This window comes from Aptenodytes patagonicus, chromosome 9 (genome assembly GCF_965638725.1).
Source record: "Aptenodytes patagonicus chromosome 9, bAptPat1.pri.cur, whole genome shotgun sequence".
Classification (NCBI taxonomy): Eukaryota; Metazoa; Chordata; class Aves; order Sphenisciformes; family Spheniscidae; genus Aptenodytes; species Aptenodytes patagonicus.
In genome coordinates this window covers 21,466,960-21,481,933 of record NC_134957.1, presented here as the reverse complement: position 1 = coordinate 21,481,933, position 14,974 = coordinate 21,466,960, and the positions used below count along the sequence as shown (strand labels likewise).

The window sequence follows — 14,974 nt, the reverse complement described above, 5'->3', positions numbered from 1 at the left end:
CAATGCAAACAGTCTTTCTCCCCTCCTTTCTTCTGGGGACAAATATGTTAATGCATTTGTAGCAGTTATTCTTCGGGTTAGCTTTTCTCCATTGTCTCATATATACATGAATTTCTGCTGTGAGGGTAGAGAAAGGAGAATCTAAGCTGCTCTTTCTTTGCTCTTCCTTGTGCCGCCCCAGTATGGGGGTTAGGGCTTGGTAGTTAATTAAGCACTGTAGGCACACAGCATGAAACCACAGGGTATCTGTGGAAGACAGGGCAAGGCAAGCAAAGAGTAAAACCTCCACACAGCTTTGAGTGATTCCTGACTCACAGAAGGAAGAATTTTTCTGCCGTAATTTTGTTGGTTTTTTACTAAGCTATTTCAGACTTCAATAAATACATTTTCCTAGGGGTACCCTGAAGCAGTTTCAATATTGATTTTTTTCATACAGCCCAAGAGCTGGTTATGGGAGGTGCTGTGTTTCACCGACAAAGCAAACAAAATCCAAATGCACACCAAAATTTCCATACGCTTTGCGCTGTTTCAATATGTGAAGATCAGAATGTTCTATACAAGCAGCACAGAATGAAACTGGATGTTATGCACTGCCGGGTCTCTCATCTCAATACCTTCCCAGACGTGACAGAAATACCATCACCTGAGGAATAGAAGAGGAATATGTCACGATGACAAGAGGAAGGACAATGGAACTTATCTGAGAGTAGCCAGGTGGCTCCATCATTTGTAAGTGGCAGAAAGTAACAGAGTGGGTAATGAGGACACTTTATGTGAGAGGCTGTTTCTCATAGGATTGCCACTTGGCTGCATCTGAAGTTATACAATCCTTCTGCCAGTTTGTAATTTTTTCAGAACAATGCGATAGTGGGTGTTACTGGGGGTCCTAGGGAGCAGGTGCATTTTGGCCTTTCTGGTGCCCTAGCGTGCAGGTATATTTTGCAAGGAATTAGCAATCTACGCAGATTTTCTGAAAGCATGTTCCTCATGGACACATCCGTGATATTCTGGGAAGTCACGCAGGAATTAGTCACTGGAACTGTACCAACAGTTCTGACTCTGCAGCCGCAGGAGCAATGGGAAGCAAGATCAATGGAAGAACGGCAGCTAAGGCCCATCTGCAGGAGGAGAACCATAGGGCTGTGAACTCGTAATCTGAGTTCCAGGTGAGTTGGAGCGATAAGTGGCGCGCAGCAGCACTAGGCATCCCACTGACATATTAAGGAGAGATGTAAGCACTTGCAGCTTTCAGATGTTTTAGGAAGGTACAACGATGCTTAATACTTCAGGGATAGCGTCACACCAAAGTAGGTCTGAGAAAAATTACCTTTAACTACTGTGCATGAAAGTGAAGGTGTTACAGCTTCAGGTGTGTAATACATGGTGTACGTGTGGTGTTGGAATAACGACTTCACTCCAGCAGTATGTATTAAGTTACAAAATTGTTTTGTATATTGTATTTTGTATCCTCCTGTTGGTTTGCATGTCTGTTATTTCAAGCTAGTTCATCTCAGACAGCTGTTACTGCGAAAGACAGCTGCACCTTTAATTTTTTTAAGTGTATCTCTGCTAGTAGCGTGTATGACCAAACTGAAACACAGTTGCCAGTGTTCGGATTGGAGAAATTAGGACACTGGACACCAAACTAGGAGTGCAGTTTTAAATGATGGAATGAAATGGAGTGGATTAGCACGTATTGTGGAGGACAAGAATGAAAATGATAAATATTTTGCATAGCAAAACAAAAGCTGTACAGTAAACAGAAACAGTTGGTATGCACAGCTAAAAATAAGTGATCACTTTCAGGAAATTTTGACTGTAAGTGTAGGGATGTTGTACATGGAATTTTCTCCATTTTTGCAAAGTAGAGAGCTTAAAAATTAAAGTACAGAGGAACATAAAGATTTTTCAGCTCCCTATTACATTGTTTCCAAGATGACTTTGGATTTCCCCCAGGAAGTAGTATCAAACTTTTCCTGATCTACAAAGAACAAGAATTCCTCTAGTTTTCTGCACCAGTTGAACTCCCTCAGCACCATGGCAGTAATTGCTACCCAGTTTAATTCACAACAGCAGCAGAAATTCTCTTCCCCACTGTGATCCATGACCCCTAGGACTGTCAAAAAAATGTTGCACCTCCTCTGCTTGCATGACCTGCACAGTTATTACGTGGTGGTTTTGCTAAGGAAGAATTTTACGAATCAATAGACTTAGTTCAAGATACACAGCTGGACAGTCCCTGCATGTGGCAGGTTTTGGGGTGGTAGATTGTCCCCCTGTAGAGGTAAGGCCAGCTCCAAAGCCTGGACTCAAATCTAAGCTATTGTAAAGCATCAGGAAGTGTTCATCTCACAAGTCCCATTGCAGAACCATTAATTTGAGTTTCTTAGGAGAAATCGAGATGTGTTTGTTTTTTAACTCTGTCATACAGCAGGAAATGAAATTATCCTCTCGTTATACTCTTGTTGCCAATATGAGCTGGGATTAATGTCTCTTGAAGGTTTTTATGGTGTAGCAACACAACTAGGCTCTAGAAAGGGGATTAAATGGCTCTCCTTTGGTTCGCCAGCTGAATAAAATATCACTGTTTGTCCCCCAGTTTCATGGCCCTCAAGGGCTCCAGCTGACCAACATACACATCCTGCTGGTCACTGCCCATGTGCAGACCCCGTGTTCTGGGTGCAGGTAATACACTCGAGTCTTTTCTTCATTCTACAGTGCAACTGTAATTACCCAAATCTCAATTACTGTGCTCCCAAAACTCATCCGTGTCATCAGTAATAATTAATTGAAATCGCAAATTCTCCTGAACTTAGTCGGTGCCTTTTGTGACATTTGGACAGACAGATTTCTGTTACGTTTCCCCACGGAGTGTGATACGTGTGAAGAAATGCCAGACCCCTGCTCTCTAGTTCCCTCCTGCATAGCTGTAGCACATCTTTAGAGGAGCGGGATTGATTCCCAAGGCTGGGTGCTTTCTCTGGAGCTCGTCGCTGGATGTGGGGGACTCCCAACAGATTTTTATTTGAAAGTGAAGGGAAATATGTTGCAGCAGTGGTGTGCCGTGATGCTACCATACAGCGAGAAGCCTGTGTGTGAAATTAGCCCTGGAGCCTTGCTCTAGACTGGCAGGCAGCTTAATTGCTTTTTGTTAGCAAGCTAAAGTATTCATTTGAAGGTGTAGAACTGTTTGTCTTTTTGCTGGCTTTGGCCTAATTACATATAACCCATGGACTTGAATCAAGTTGTTAATATTCATCTGGTGTTTGCAGAGCCTCTAAATGGAAGCACTCGATGTGCTCTGACTTCACATGCTGCATCTTTCTTCTGTTGTCAGACTAGACAAAACTAATTCTCCATCCTAGTGCCCAATCCTGCAAACCCCTGCTCATACGACCACTGTCAGCAGGGTCAGAAGGTTAATCCTTTTTGTTGATTTTAATCTTTGAAAACCCAGATATTTATCTGACCCTGTGTACCACCATGGCCAAACCACTCATGGCTTATTCAGAGGAGCAGAAACATTACATTTAAGTAAAAAACAAGATGAGCTTGCAATCTGTAGATGACCCCTGACTGATTTAAGATATTACAGGGAATTTGCTGGCATTCATATGGGTGGGTTCTGTTTTCTTCGGTGTAGTTAACGCAACAGTGCCCCGCATGACAGGTCAATAATTCTCTGCCCATTACGTGCGAAGCAGCGCAGCAAGGTTTGCTCTTGCTACATGATAGAAGTTGAAGTATCCAGATGGAACCACGTAGGTTGCAGCCCCCTACATTACCCCATCTTTTATTTAGGCCTGACAAGCTCAATTAGCATTAGCTTGTGCTTCTGCATCGAGGGGACTTCTGTTAAAAAGGCAGAAGAAAAGAGGAAAAGTGAAAGATAAAGGAAAAATATTACTGAGGAAAAAGCAGTGAAAAACTAAAAGGGATTTATCTGGGAAGAGCTTTCACCCGATACGAGCACTGGGAACAGCTATATTAAGAATCCTCTGAAACGTGACTTTTTAGATGCCAGTGCTTCACAGATTTCCCTTTCAACACACTGCAATCTAGCAAATAAGTTGATGCTGATTATATAGGTGAAACAGGATACATACAACTCCAATTAAACGGGAAGATGTCTAATAACCTGGATGCTGTGCTGTGGCTCCTCGTCTGCATTTCTGTTCTCCAGTCTGGTCCGCCGCAGCTCCTCAGCTGCAGACCCTGCTCTCAGAATCTGGGGAAGAAACAGGGGCTTCGTCTCCTGAATAAGCGCTGTCTGTACGGCTCAAGATTCACTTAGAGACTTGAGCGATCTTATACGTTTGTAATGGTTCCCTTTCTTTTGGCTCAAGGATATATTTAAGCAATTGGGATGTTTAGCTAGTATTTTTCATTTTTTGAGCATTTTTTTTTCAATTTTTGGCAGCTAAGCTCATGCACTGCATTTAAGTGACTATGCAAGCAGGCTGACTTCCAGAGGTGTCGGGCACCTGCTTCTCCCACTGGTGCTATGAGCTTGACAGACTCAGTAAAAGACATAGTCCAGCTCCACTCCTTCGCTGAGGAAAGGCAATTTATGACCAGTCATAAAAGAGCAAAATACTAAAGCGTTTGGTACCTGAATACATGTACATGGTTTCATTGCTTAACTATGGAAGTTTGGGAATGATCATTTCATTCTTTTGGTTACTTGAGGAAGGGATATCAGGGCTGTGTATGTATGTGCATAAAAAGGTTGTAAAGCCTAAAGAGACACAGTGAGGCTCAGAGCTTTGATTCAGAGAAATTCCAGCAACACATGAAAACAGCTCCCACGGTCAGACCAGTAATGAATTTACTGTGTTACTCCCCATCTGGCCAGCTCGATGCAACCAGATATTCTGGTTAACATTTTTGTAGCACAGGAGTCAGTGGCAAAGACCATCAAATGTGCTTTGTGATTACTCATAATCAGAGTTGAGATCTAAAAGTTAACAATGGCCCCAAATAACACATTAAATAAACTGTTAGACCTTTAAATACCTTTGTTGCAGCTGACATCACATTTTGCAGCTGAAATCACATCCTTAGAATGGCACAGGCTGGATCCTGGGATCTGAAATTCACATGTGGATCCAAACTGGGATTTTTCTTCTTGGGACTAATTTCTCTTGGAAAAAAAAAAAAAGAAACAAGAAATAAAGAAGGGTACAGAGAAGTACCTGAGTCTCCTTTGTATCTGGCTCCCACCAGTCTAGCAAGAAATTTCAAGACATTTCTTCCTCCTTGGAAGACTCAAATCCCAGGCTGACCGGCTATGCAGAAAAAAATCAAAAGATAATATTCTGGAAATAGTGCAAGTAGAAATGAGGCGAAGTTGTTCTTTTTTGCCACGGTACTCAGAGGTTCATCAACACTCAAGCACTTTGGGTTAGACATACCTTCCCAGCCCACCGTTTCTCTATGGGCACGTGTGAATTACTTGATTTTGACCTGGCTGGAAGTAGTTAACATTATCAGCAGAGATGCACCTTGTCTCTCTGAGCATGAAAAGAGGCTCTTAGCAGGCAGTGATAAAGGAGAGAGGATGGATGGCAGGAAGAACAAAGCTTTAGTGATATCTTTCTCATTGTTTCTTCCTGCTGAAGCTTTTTTAGAGAACTATTTGTCTGCATGACCTTCCTATTGCTCTGATTTATTTGACTATTAAAATAAAAACTGAACTTTACTAGAATGTGACTGAAGGGAAAAAAAAAAAAGGTGTCAGTTCAAATAATTTAACTGCACTAAAACCAGCACAATCCGCAGTTCTCTGTGTTTTCTCAAATATAATATTCCCTGGCCTTCTCATTAGCTATCATTGTTTCCATCCAATATGCTGGTGGGAGATGAAAGTTAATTGATATATATAACCTAAATCCATTGTGGAATGTAATGCATTGCAAGCTATAACAAAAAAATTAATTATTAATATATTCTGCACGTGGAAGATATAAATAGCAGAGTTGCTAAAGCATGCATTTTCCAAGTACAAACTGATTCCCCGGAGCTGGGAAAATCGGCCAACTTGCAGCATGGAGGTCCGTTCTGGGGAAGCGATGGCCAGTGCAACAGCTCATCTAATAGGTCTGCTGTGGTGTCACTCAGAAGTGAATGCCCGTGCTCTTCACTTGACCTTGCGTCTTCAGAAGCCATTAGTGATTTTCTTTTCCATTGCAACCAGTGGCCTACCCCTTTTCCATAATTTCCGAGCCTCTTTGGCTACGCTCCAAAGATGGAGCCCTTTATCCATCTTACTATAAAACGCAGTCACCGTGCTGTATGTCTTGTTGAAACTGAACTGGCCATTCCCTTGATCTGTTCGAAGTGATGGACCTCGGACACTGCAAAATGAAGGAAGCTTTTCCTAACTTCCTCTGTTACAGCGTATTCTTTTATGGGCTCTACCATGACTGGGATCTTCATCCAGCTTTCAAGTTTTTAAGGCTCGCAATCCCATTGATGGCTTATCTGAAATGTCTGCTATGTAAACATTTAGATTTTGGGTTTTTCTCCCTTGCGCTCTGTTTGATTTCCTCACCTAAGGGCCTTGCTGCCTTCTGCCTTTTACCAGATAAGGATAGCTCTTTTCTGAAATCAAGACTTTACCTGTATCCTGGCCCAAGAATTCTCTTTTCTTGTATCCCAGTGCTGGTATTTATTTATGAGTATTTCTTCAGGACTTGCCTATGATGCTTCATGTACGTCCTTTTTCTTTTCTGTGCTGCAGCCAGAAAGCGCCCCGCATCCCCGGCCGAGCTGCTGCCCGGGGACCTGCTCTCCCTCCCCACACTGCACGCCCTGCCCTTGCCCATTTGCCTGCGTTGTTGCATGCTTGTGCATGGGGTTTGCTTTGCGGCTCTCTGAGCATGTTTTCCCTCACATCTGGGTGCTCCTTCGCTTTGTATGTGCTGGTTTGTGTCTGCCGTGGGCTTGTTCTCCCCAGGGCATTGCCACACGCTCCTCTTCAAAGCCGTGTGTGGTCAGCGTGGGGCCACTGCAGCCGCCCGTCTGGTCGCTGATCAGGACTCCGTTTGCTTTACCCAGTGCAGCGTGTGATTTTGTGCTAGACAATACTTTCATCTCTTCTCTGGCTGCCTCATTCCCTGACTGTTCTAATTGCTTTTTCTAATGCTAGATTGTCCTCCTGTAGTAATTTTTCTTGTATTATTTTTGAGATTGATCCTATTAAGTTCTTATCCTTCAGTATGTCATCCCCAGCTTTGACAGCAGTCATTTGTTGTCAGCTGCAGCTGAATTACCTATGCATTAATTGCCTTTGGAGGTCCCTGCTTTTTCTTATAGACATTTTTTTCTTTCTATGACATATTTTTCTTTGAAAAATATTAAGCATCGTTTACCTCAAATAGCCTGCTTGGATTTTTGCTGCTTGCTTCTCTGGGCTTGTCATTAAACCCCCAAGCTCTGCTGATGTTACTACCAGTTTGCCCAAAACATATTACAAAATTAACAGCTTTGAAACTGCACAAGAGTCGTCTGTGTCGGGTTCTGTAAAGATTAACATTCTCCTGACCCTCTTTCTGCAATGCTTTCTGTTCAGGACACACAAGGGTATCTTTCTTGTGCTAGCCTGCTTGAAAGCCATTGCTGATACATTTTCTGTGCTGTTTCCTGCTCTGGGTTTAGCAAAAAGCAATAAAGAGGCACGTGAGATAGAAATATACTAAATAGAGTTTAATGACTTTTCCTACACTACGCAGCGCAGCTAATTACACAGCAAAAAAGCACCTTTGAAGTTCCTGTGCCTCTCAGGCAACAAGCCTCCCTTCCTCAATAGGCTGCAAATAAGATATGTCAGCGAGCACCTTTTAAAGGTGAACGCTGCGCCTCCTCCTTCCTTCCTAGAGGAAAGTACTACAGCTTGGGCACTTCCTAACCTTGTGGGGCTGCTGCTGGCACCTCCTGGGACAGCAGCAGAGAGCAGTCCTGCTACTCCTGATGCAGAAATCACGCCGGCTTCTGCCAGCATTCCCGGCACAACGGGAAAGCTTCCCGTGCCTCCTTCTGAAGCACTCAGTCACGGCTAGACAGCCTGGTCCTGAGGGCATTGTCACAGCCATCTATATCTGCATCTGACAGGCAGCAGCCTGATTTCCAGCTTAGCCCACTGACTGTTGTATAATAAAGCACAAGAAAGGCACATGCAGCCCTTTTTGTGCCAGCTAGAAAGATGCTAGACGTCTTTATACATTATTCTTTCCAAATGGGCGTGGGGAAGATTTGCATCCCAGGACCACACTTCTTCCCTCTTGTTAGATGAAGGGGCAGAAGCCCTTGTGCACCTCTGTGTAGCACAGAGGAGCTTCAGTAACTCATTGTCTTGTGATTGTTTTACAGTGGAAAAGTTTGAAGATCTCAGAGTGCCTGGCTGCCGAGCGTTACCGTCATCTCAGCATTATGTTTTAGCTGAGTGTTTGTGCCAGGCTCTACACCAGCCTAAACCAGAGCTAACCACAGTGTGCAACAGCAGAGTGCTGTTTCAGCCTATCATCAGCCCTGAGCTAACGTAAACTCAGGACTATCCCAGTAGTTTCAGGGATGCTAATTCAAGAGTCACGAGATCGGGCTCCCAGTTTGCCGCAGGCTTCCCACAGGACAGCCCTGTGCTTCAGCTCCTATGTGCTAAGTTAAAAGTAACAGCATTTTCCTCCATCAGCTTTCCAGCCACGAGGGAGCTGAAATACTAAACACATGAAGAGGTTGAGGAACCTAGAGGCTGCGGCACTGGTAGCCATCTCATACAGAGAACTGAAACAGTCTTCCATTGCTGGGGCTCTGCTGGCTGGGTCAGTACCAGCTGAGAAGCTGGCCATTATTTGGCAAAGTCTGATCTAAACCATATGGCCCAGCAAGGAGATGGTGATGGAAATCTTTACAAAAAACATTTCACAAAGTGTAAACAACAGATTTTCTACACAGAGATAAAGATGGAGATTAATGCTTGACTTATCCTGGATAATTAGTGTAGCAGGTAATTATTTGAAATCTGGCACATCTGTGAATACATCACTTTTTGACTGAATTAGAAAATCCTCGCAACTGCTACAGTAAGATGGCTTCAGCGATCCCACGGGGAAATCTTTATGGGAGATTAATTATCACTTCAAACGGCAGAGATCTGCAAGAGGATTATGTGGCCAATATGACACATTCGCATTGTGATAGTAAGTGATACAGTTTTTTTTCTCACAAAGAAGCCGAGTGCTGGTTTCTTTGAGTTCATGTGTTCTTCGAGCTTGAGGGCTCGGCCCTCTTAGAAGTAGAGTGTTTTATAGCTGAAATGATGAGCAGTGCTTGAAAGAGAACAGTGACAAGAACAAGGGCAAGAGCAACAGGAGCTCAAAGAGAGGACAGTGAAATCCAAACTTGGATTTAAATTCCTAAAGCAATAAGGTCACACTTACAAAGCTAGTGGATATGTTTCTTTAGCTTATTATAAATGTTACCAAAAAGTTGTCATCTAAGAACATTCTATGAGACAGCACAGGTCTGTGAGGATCCTGTCCTCGCTGCGCAGTGGGTCTGCTCAAAGCTCCTCGCCATGGCAGAGCGCTGCAGGGCACATCTTGCACCGTTGAGCTCCCCTTGGTGCGTGCCCTCTGCCAGCGCTCCCTGTGCAGGGGCAGAGCACCTGCGCTTCCTCCAGTCCTCTCTTAGGAAACCCATTTCTGTTGAAGCCTCCCAGGGTTCCATCTGTGCTGGCTGTCCCTGGGAGCGGGCTCCAACATGCCATCTCCTGTGACCCATCTCTGTAAATCAGCGGCTAGCGCAGCACCACTACGGGTGGCACCGAACCTTCCAGCAGGAGGTCCGGGCTTGTCTATCCGCTGCATAGCTTTGCGGGGTGTGTGGTGGCCAGGCCCAGTCTGAGCAAGGGAAGGGCCCTCAGGTTGGACTCTCACTGTAGTGAGCTTGCTTTGAGTGTTCACCTACATGCAGTCTTTGCGACAGCTTTGATGCAAAGCAGGCTCAGGCTCGGGCAGCTCTCAAAAATGTAAAGCTTGCCCAGTGGCCTGCAGTCACTGGGGAGATGCACCAAAAACCTGGAGCACGTCTTGTGGTCCATGGGGCCACGTTCACAGCCAACGCAATGACTGATGTACTGGCTGTAACTCACGAGTGCTTCAGGTTTGAATTGGCTATCGAATGATTGCTGAAGCATGGTACTCTTGGTACTCAACACATGGAGGCGAGTTAGGAAGGCTGTAGTTTTGTGTGCAGATTTCACTGCTTACAGCACTAAAGAGAGCTCTAACCAAGAAAATGGTGGTTTCCTGGCACACAAAGACATTCTCAGTAAAATTGAAATGTGTCTTTGCTATATATTGCCAACACAAAACTGCTGCCAGGAGCTCCCATCTGATTTGCTCAGGTTCTCAATATATCAAGGTGAATAATTGAGACAGGCTAAGTTTGTAAACCCTAGGGAATTCACAGCAACAGAAAAGAGAGAGAAAGAGAAAGAAAAGATACTTTGAGCTTTGTACAGAGGGTCTGTCTTTTAAAAGAGGTTATATTGCCACTTGTTGGCTGAGTCTGCACAGGAAGAAATACAGGTGGGGCTGAAGCCAGCCAGCATCCACCAGCCTCACCCACAGACACATTTAGATCAACAGGGATTTGTTCAGACCAACCACAAAACTTACCCAATGAGAAACTCCTGCTAGGTTTCACAGCACTGCCCTGCACCTGCATTCGGCCCCTAGGCAAGCCCATGTAGTCCCCTTATACTATTTTAAAATGAGGAACAAAAAGAAAATACTCTGTGTAGAAAAACTTCTTTAGCCCATTTCTTTCTTCCTTTCCCAGAAACTAATTTACAATCCCCAAGCTATAGGTTTGCCTTATCCTCCTCTACAAACAGCATCCAACATCCACTACTAAATCACCTCTGTCCAGGACATGCCCTTTTTATGTGCTGAAGGAAATTACTGCCAAGTCACCACACCTGATCCCACCCCACCACCGACACTGGACCTTTGATGGACCTTTGTAGAAGGGAAGGGTGGATTTATAACCTTCTCCAAACTACCTTCTGTCTTCTGACTCCTCAATAGGACATTTACACCTACTTCTGTATTGACAAAGAACTTAAAATATACATGTCTCTACCCAAAATAACAGTCTTTGCACTCTCCTTCAGCTACTGCCTCACCCTAAGCTCTCCAGCTGCCCCAGATAGTGCTATCAGTGTTGCCAGGTGTCTGTAGTTCCTGCACACCCTGAGAAAGGCTTACTCACAGCAGGGCTGAAGAACTCAGTGTTGGTCTCATACAGCTATTCCCCTACAAAATGCTTTAGATGCTTGAACCAGCAACGCGCCTCTTGTCTGCAGCCTTTCAAGATGGCAGTTGCTATTGGGTTTACCCTGGTAGTGAGCATGTCCAGGTAGAGCACAGAAAGCTGCAGCTCAGGCCCCTTCTCTACCAAGAGAGATTTGATCTCCCGCCTCCGCTGCAGGCAGCACGCCCTCCCCAGCGGCCCCTTGGCTTACCTGGCGTGTGATGCCGGTCGTTCTTCTGAAGACTGTTTCAACTGAAGTTGCCCAGAGCAGGAAATGTTCAGGTAGAAAGATGGGTGTGAGTGAGCCTTTAGGATTGAGCAGGGAGCAGCCAGCCCTGCTTCTGGAAGAGGCTGGGACAGCTCTGCCTTTAACTCTGAGCAGTTATTAGGCAGGAGTCGTCCTGTGGGCTGGTTGTGGAGCTCGGAGCACTAACCCAGAGTCTGGGAAGGAGGAGCAGCAGCTGCATGGCACCAGCTTGTCCTGCTCTCCTCCAGCTCTGCTGAGCTTGCTGCAGCCTGCAGGTACGAGACAAATGAAGAAAAAATGAGCAGGACTTTTTTTTTTTTTTTGGTGGCAATTATTTCTACTGCTGCAAACTGCATTTTTTACTACCCAGAACTTAATTTCCACCAGCATCAGCTTCTAATACTTCTGACGGGACATCTTTTGACAGGACATCTCAATTGATGCTGCAATTTCCCTGCTTATGGGGTCTGATAATGTATGAGGCAAAAAGGGGCATGGCAGGCTGCTTCTCTGAGTCTACCTACGGCCTGAAAGCAGCCCTTTCGGTAAGTTGGCAGGGGATGGTAGTGTTCTGGGCTGATTCAGACCATCTGCAGAGACTAATGTGCTTCTGGGCCACTGAGGCAGTAGCTTTAAATCGAGAGCTGCACGTAATTTGAATACACTACTAAAATGCAGTTCAGCTGCACCTCACTGTCAAAATGTGAGCATATTTTACCCATGTCAGAGCACTGGAGCGTAGCCAGAAAGCCAGTGTAGTAATTTTTTGGGCACGATGTTCAGCCATATTTTATTAAACTCCCTGTCCTACACTTCGCTGCTTGTTTCTGAGAGCTGCTGCCCTGCAGCCCAGCATCCCTCACTCAGGAGGACTGCTTGTTCCAACCTGGTTGAAATCTCCTCCGAAACTTAAAATCCTGCATTGTCCTTTTCTCCTACCTTGTGCTGTTACTTAGCCTAGATCATCACGGCTTTGGTTTAATCTCATGTCAGATACTGTTAATGTAAATGCTGAACAGCTAAAATGTCATAACCATCAGCTTAGTGCTATATGCTGTAATGATAACAATACACAAATTGACCATTTAAATTCAGTGTACTAGTGTAAGCTGTGTTCAGCACTGCTTGGCTTGAAGGCTTCAAACTAGTTCCTTCCTTTTCTGCCTAATGTCAGAGTTTCTGCAGAACGTACAAAACAGTGGCGTTTTTAAACTTTAGCACGAAACAGCATGAAATCCATTTTGGATAGCTGCAGTATCTCTCTGAAGCCAGGCTGTAGGTAGATATCTCTGGTCTGATGTTGAAGGGAATATACAGTTTGTTACTGGGCAGAACAGCCTGTTGACTCCACAGACTAGACTGCAGATAGCTTGATTTGGGGATCACCATTTTGCAGTCTATAAGGTCAGTGTCTTGCATAGACTCAGTATTCCTTTCCTGGTGACTGTATGGACCGTGTGCCTATCTGTGCAGCTGTAAAATGATGCTATTAACTTTCCACCTTTACTTTGTTGGGATGAAAAACACTAGAGCACAGCAAGCTAGCATGGTGATAATATAAATGAAAAAAACCCCAAACAAAAAAACAAACGGTAAAATGTCTCCCATTTTGTGTAAGGGTAATGCAGAGGCAAGATTTAAAATATGGCATGCATAAAATGTGTCACTTCCTTATAAGAGCGGAATTAATGGATGCTATAAAAACCAAACAAATCAAAAAACACTATGAAAGATCTTTTTCCAGGGAAGAATGTGAAAATTTATTGGATTTGGACATGAGAAACAACGGTTCGTGATAATAGAAGTGCTGGCAAAAAGCAAAATAAGAAATGTGTTTTCTTGCTGCTTGTATTGGTGAACTAATAAGCACAACCTCTAAAGGACAAAGCCAGGCTTTAGCACGTGAAATTCTTTTTGCTGAATACTGCTGTCACCTCATTTCTCAGTGGTTGGTATTTTTACACTCTAGCTACGTTTCACACTGATTTTTTTAAGTACACCCCCGGCGAGCGAGATGGAAGAAATGATACTGGTGGGTGGAGTGGGCAGAGGGGGTTGGTCAAGAGGGCCGGTCCCACAGCCTTTGGAGACAAAGATCTTGTGAGGTCTCCAGTTCTCAGGATTACCATTCAGCTGGAGAAATCCTTTATTGCTCACGTCACCTCCTCAGCCGTGGGCATTTGCCCCAGGAAAGCCTGCCTGAAGCTGTTAGTCTCTTTCCTTCTCTCATAGGACCATGCGGATATTGAGTGGAAGTTTGCACGGACGAAGCTCTGGATGAGTTACTTTGATGAAGGTGCAACTCTGCCCCCTCCTTTTAACATTGTCCCAAGTCCCAAGTCGGTCTGGTACCTCTGCAAGTGGCTTCACAATCAGCTGTGCCCAGGCAACGACTCTGACGATGAACAGAAGAGGCATGAAAACCTCAAAACATTCACAGTAAGGAGCTGCCTGGTTTTATACTTCATTTTTTGAGGGTGCTTGTGCATGTTCAGCATCGCGAGGGCCACTGTTCTGCTGGTGCAGCAGAAGGTTGCTGGATCATAATTTGCTAAGAGCCACCAGGAGCTCTAAAGACAGGACTAAACGGGTAATATATCTGTGCCTTTCTCTTTCCAGGAACGGCATGCTGACAACCTGATTCAGAATCAACATTACCAGGTAAACTCTTGAGCACATAAAGATTTTACTTGCTGTTTCTTCTTCTGCTCACTTTCTAATACCTCGATTCTTGCTTGCTTCTAGAATATATTTTGATAAGTGTAGGTCCTCTAAGAGGATTTTGCCTATCATGGATTAAAACATTTCCTCATTAGAAGTGGGATGGTTCAGTAAATCACTCCTAGCCTTTCACCCCCTCTGAAGTAGTGGAAGACTTGCCAAGGTATCAGTCTGGCTGCTGAAGTCAAAGGTGACATCCCCATTGCCATCAGAGGGACCAGGCTGTCATGCCATCCTGATTAAAACAGTTTCTGCAGCATTTTTACATACTTTTGAATTGTTCCTCTCCTGCTCTTTTTTTGTAAAGCATCCCTAACTCAAACAGTGGTTGGGATTTTCTTTTGTCTTGGACAGCTCAGGAAGGAGGAATGGCTCCTTTGTTGAATTTTTCTGGTTTTGTTTATTCTCAGCCTGCCTGTCATCAAGTACTCATTAAAGTCAACCTATAAAAGGATGAAACTATTAAAAACACCAGCTTCAGTACTTGAATTTAGTGTGATGTATTATGCCAGCATGCTGGAAGGAAAAAAAAATTCTCCAGAATGTGAGGTGGTGCGTTAGGCTGTACTGTCAAAAGCCATTAGTAATTTGTCTTACTTGACATCTGCTTTTTGAAGAGTATTTTTATCTGAATTTGATGTTTAACACAATTAGTCACCTTTGACAACAGACATGTGGTACTTCCTGACT

General features: G+C 44.2%; 1 protein-coding gene across 2 annotated transcripts in view; it reads left to right on the top strand.

Annotated features, from left to right (window-relative positions):
• TRPC5 (transient receptor potential cation channel subfamily C member 5) overlaps positions 1-14,974 on the top strand; it is a 104,533-nt gene that overhangs the window by 79,109 nt on the left and 10,450 nt on the right. For both annotated transcript variants that reach the window (XR_012996105.1, XM_076347405.1), the window contains exons 8-9: positions 13,796-14,002; positions 14,183-14,224. Coding sequence is in view for 1 of the 2 variants with exons in the window: in XM_076347405.1 (XP_076203520.1) it covers positions 13,796-14,002; positions 14,183-14,224 (249 nt within the window). In the remaining variant the exon portion in view is untranslated. The remainder of the gene's footprint in view (positions 1-13,795; positions 14,003-14,182; positions 14,225-14,974) is intronic.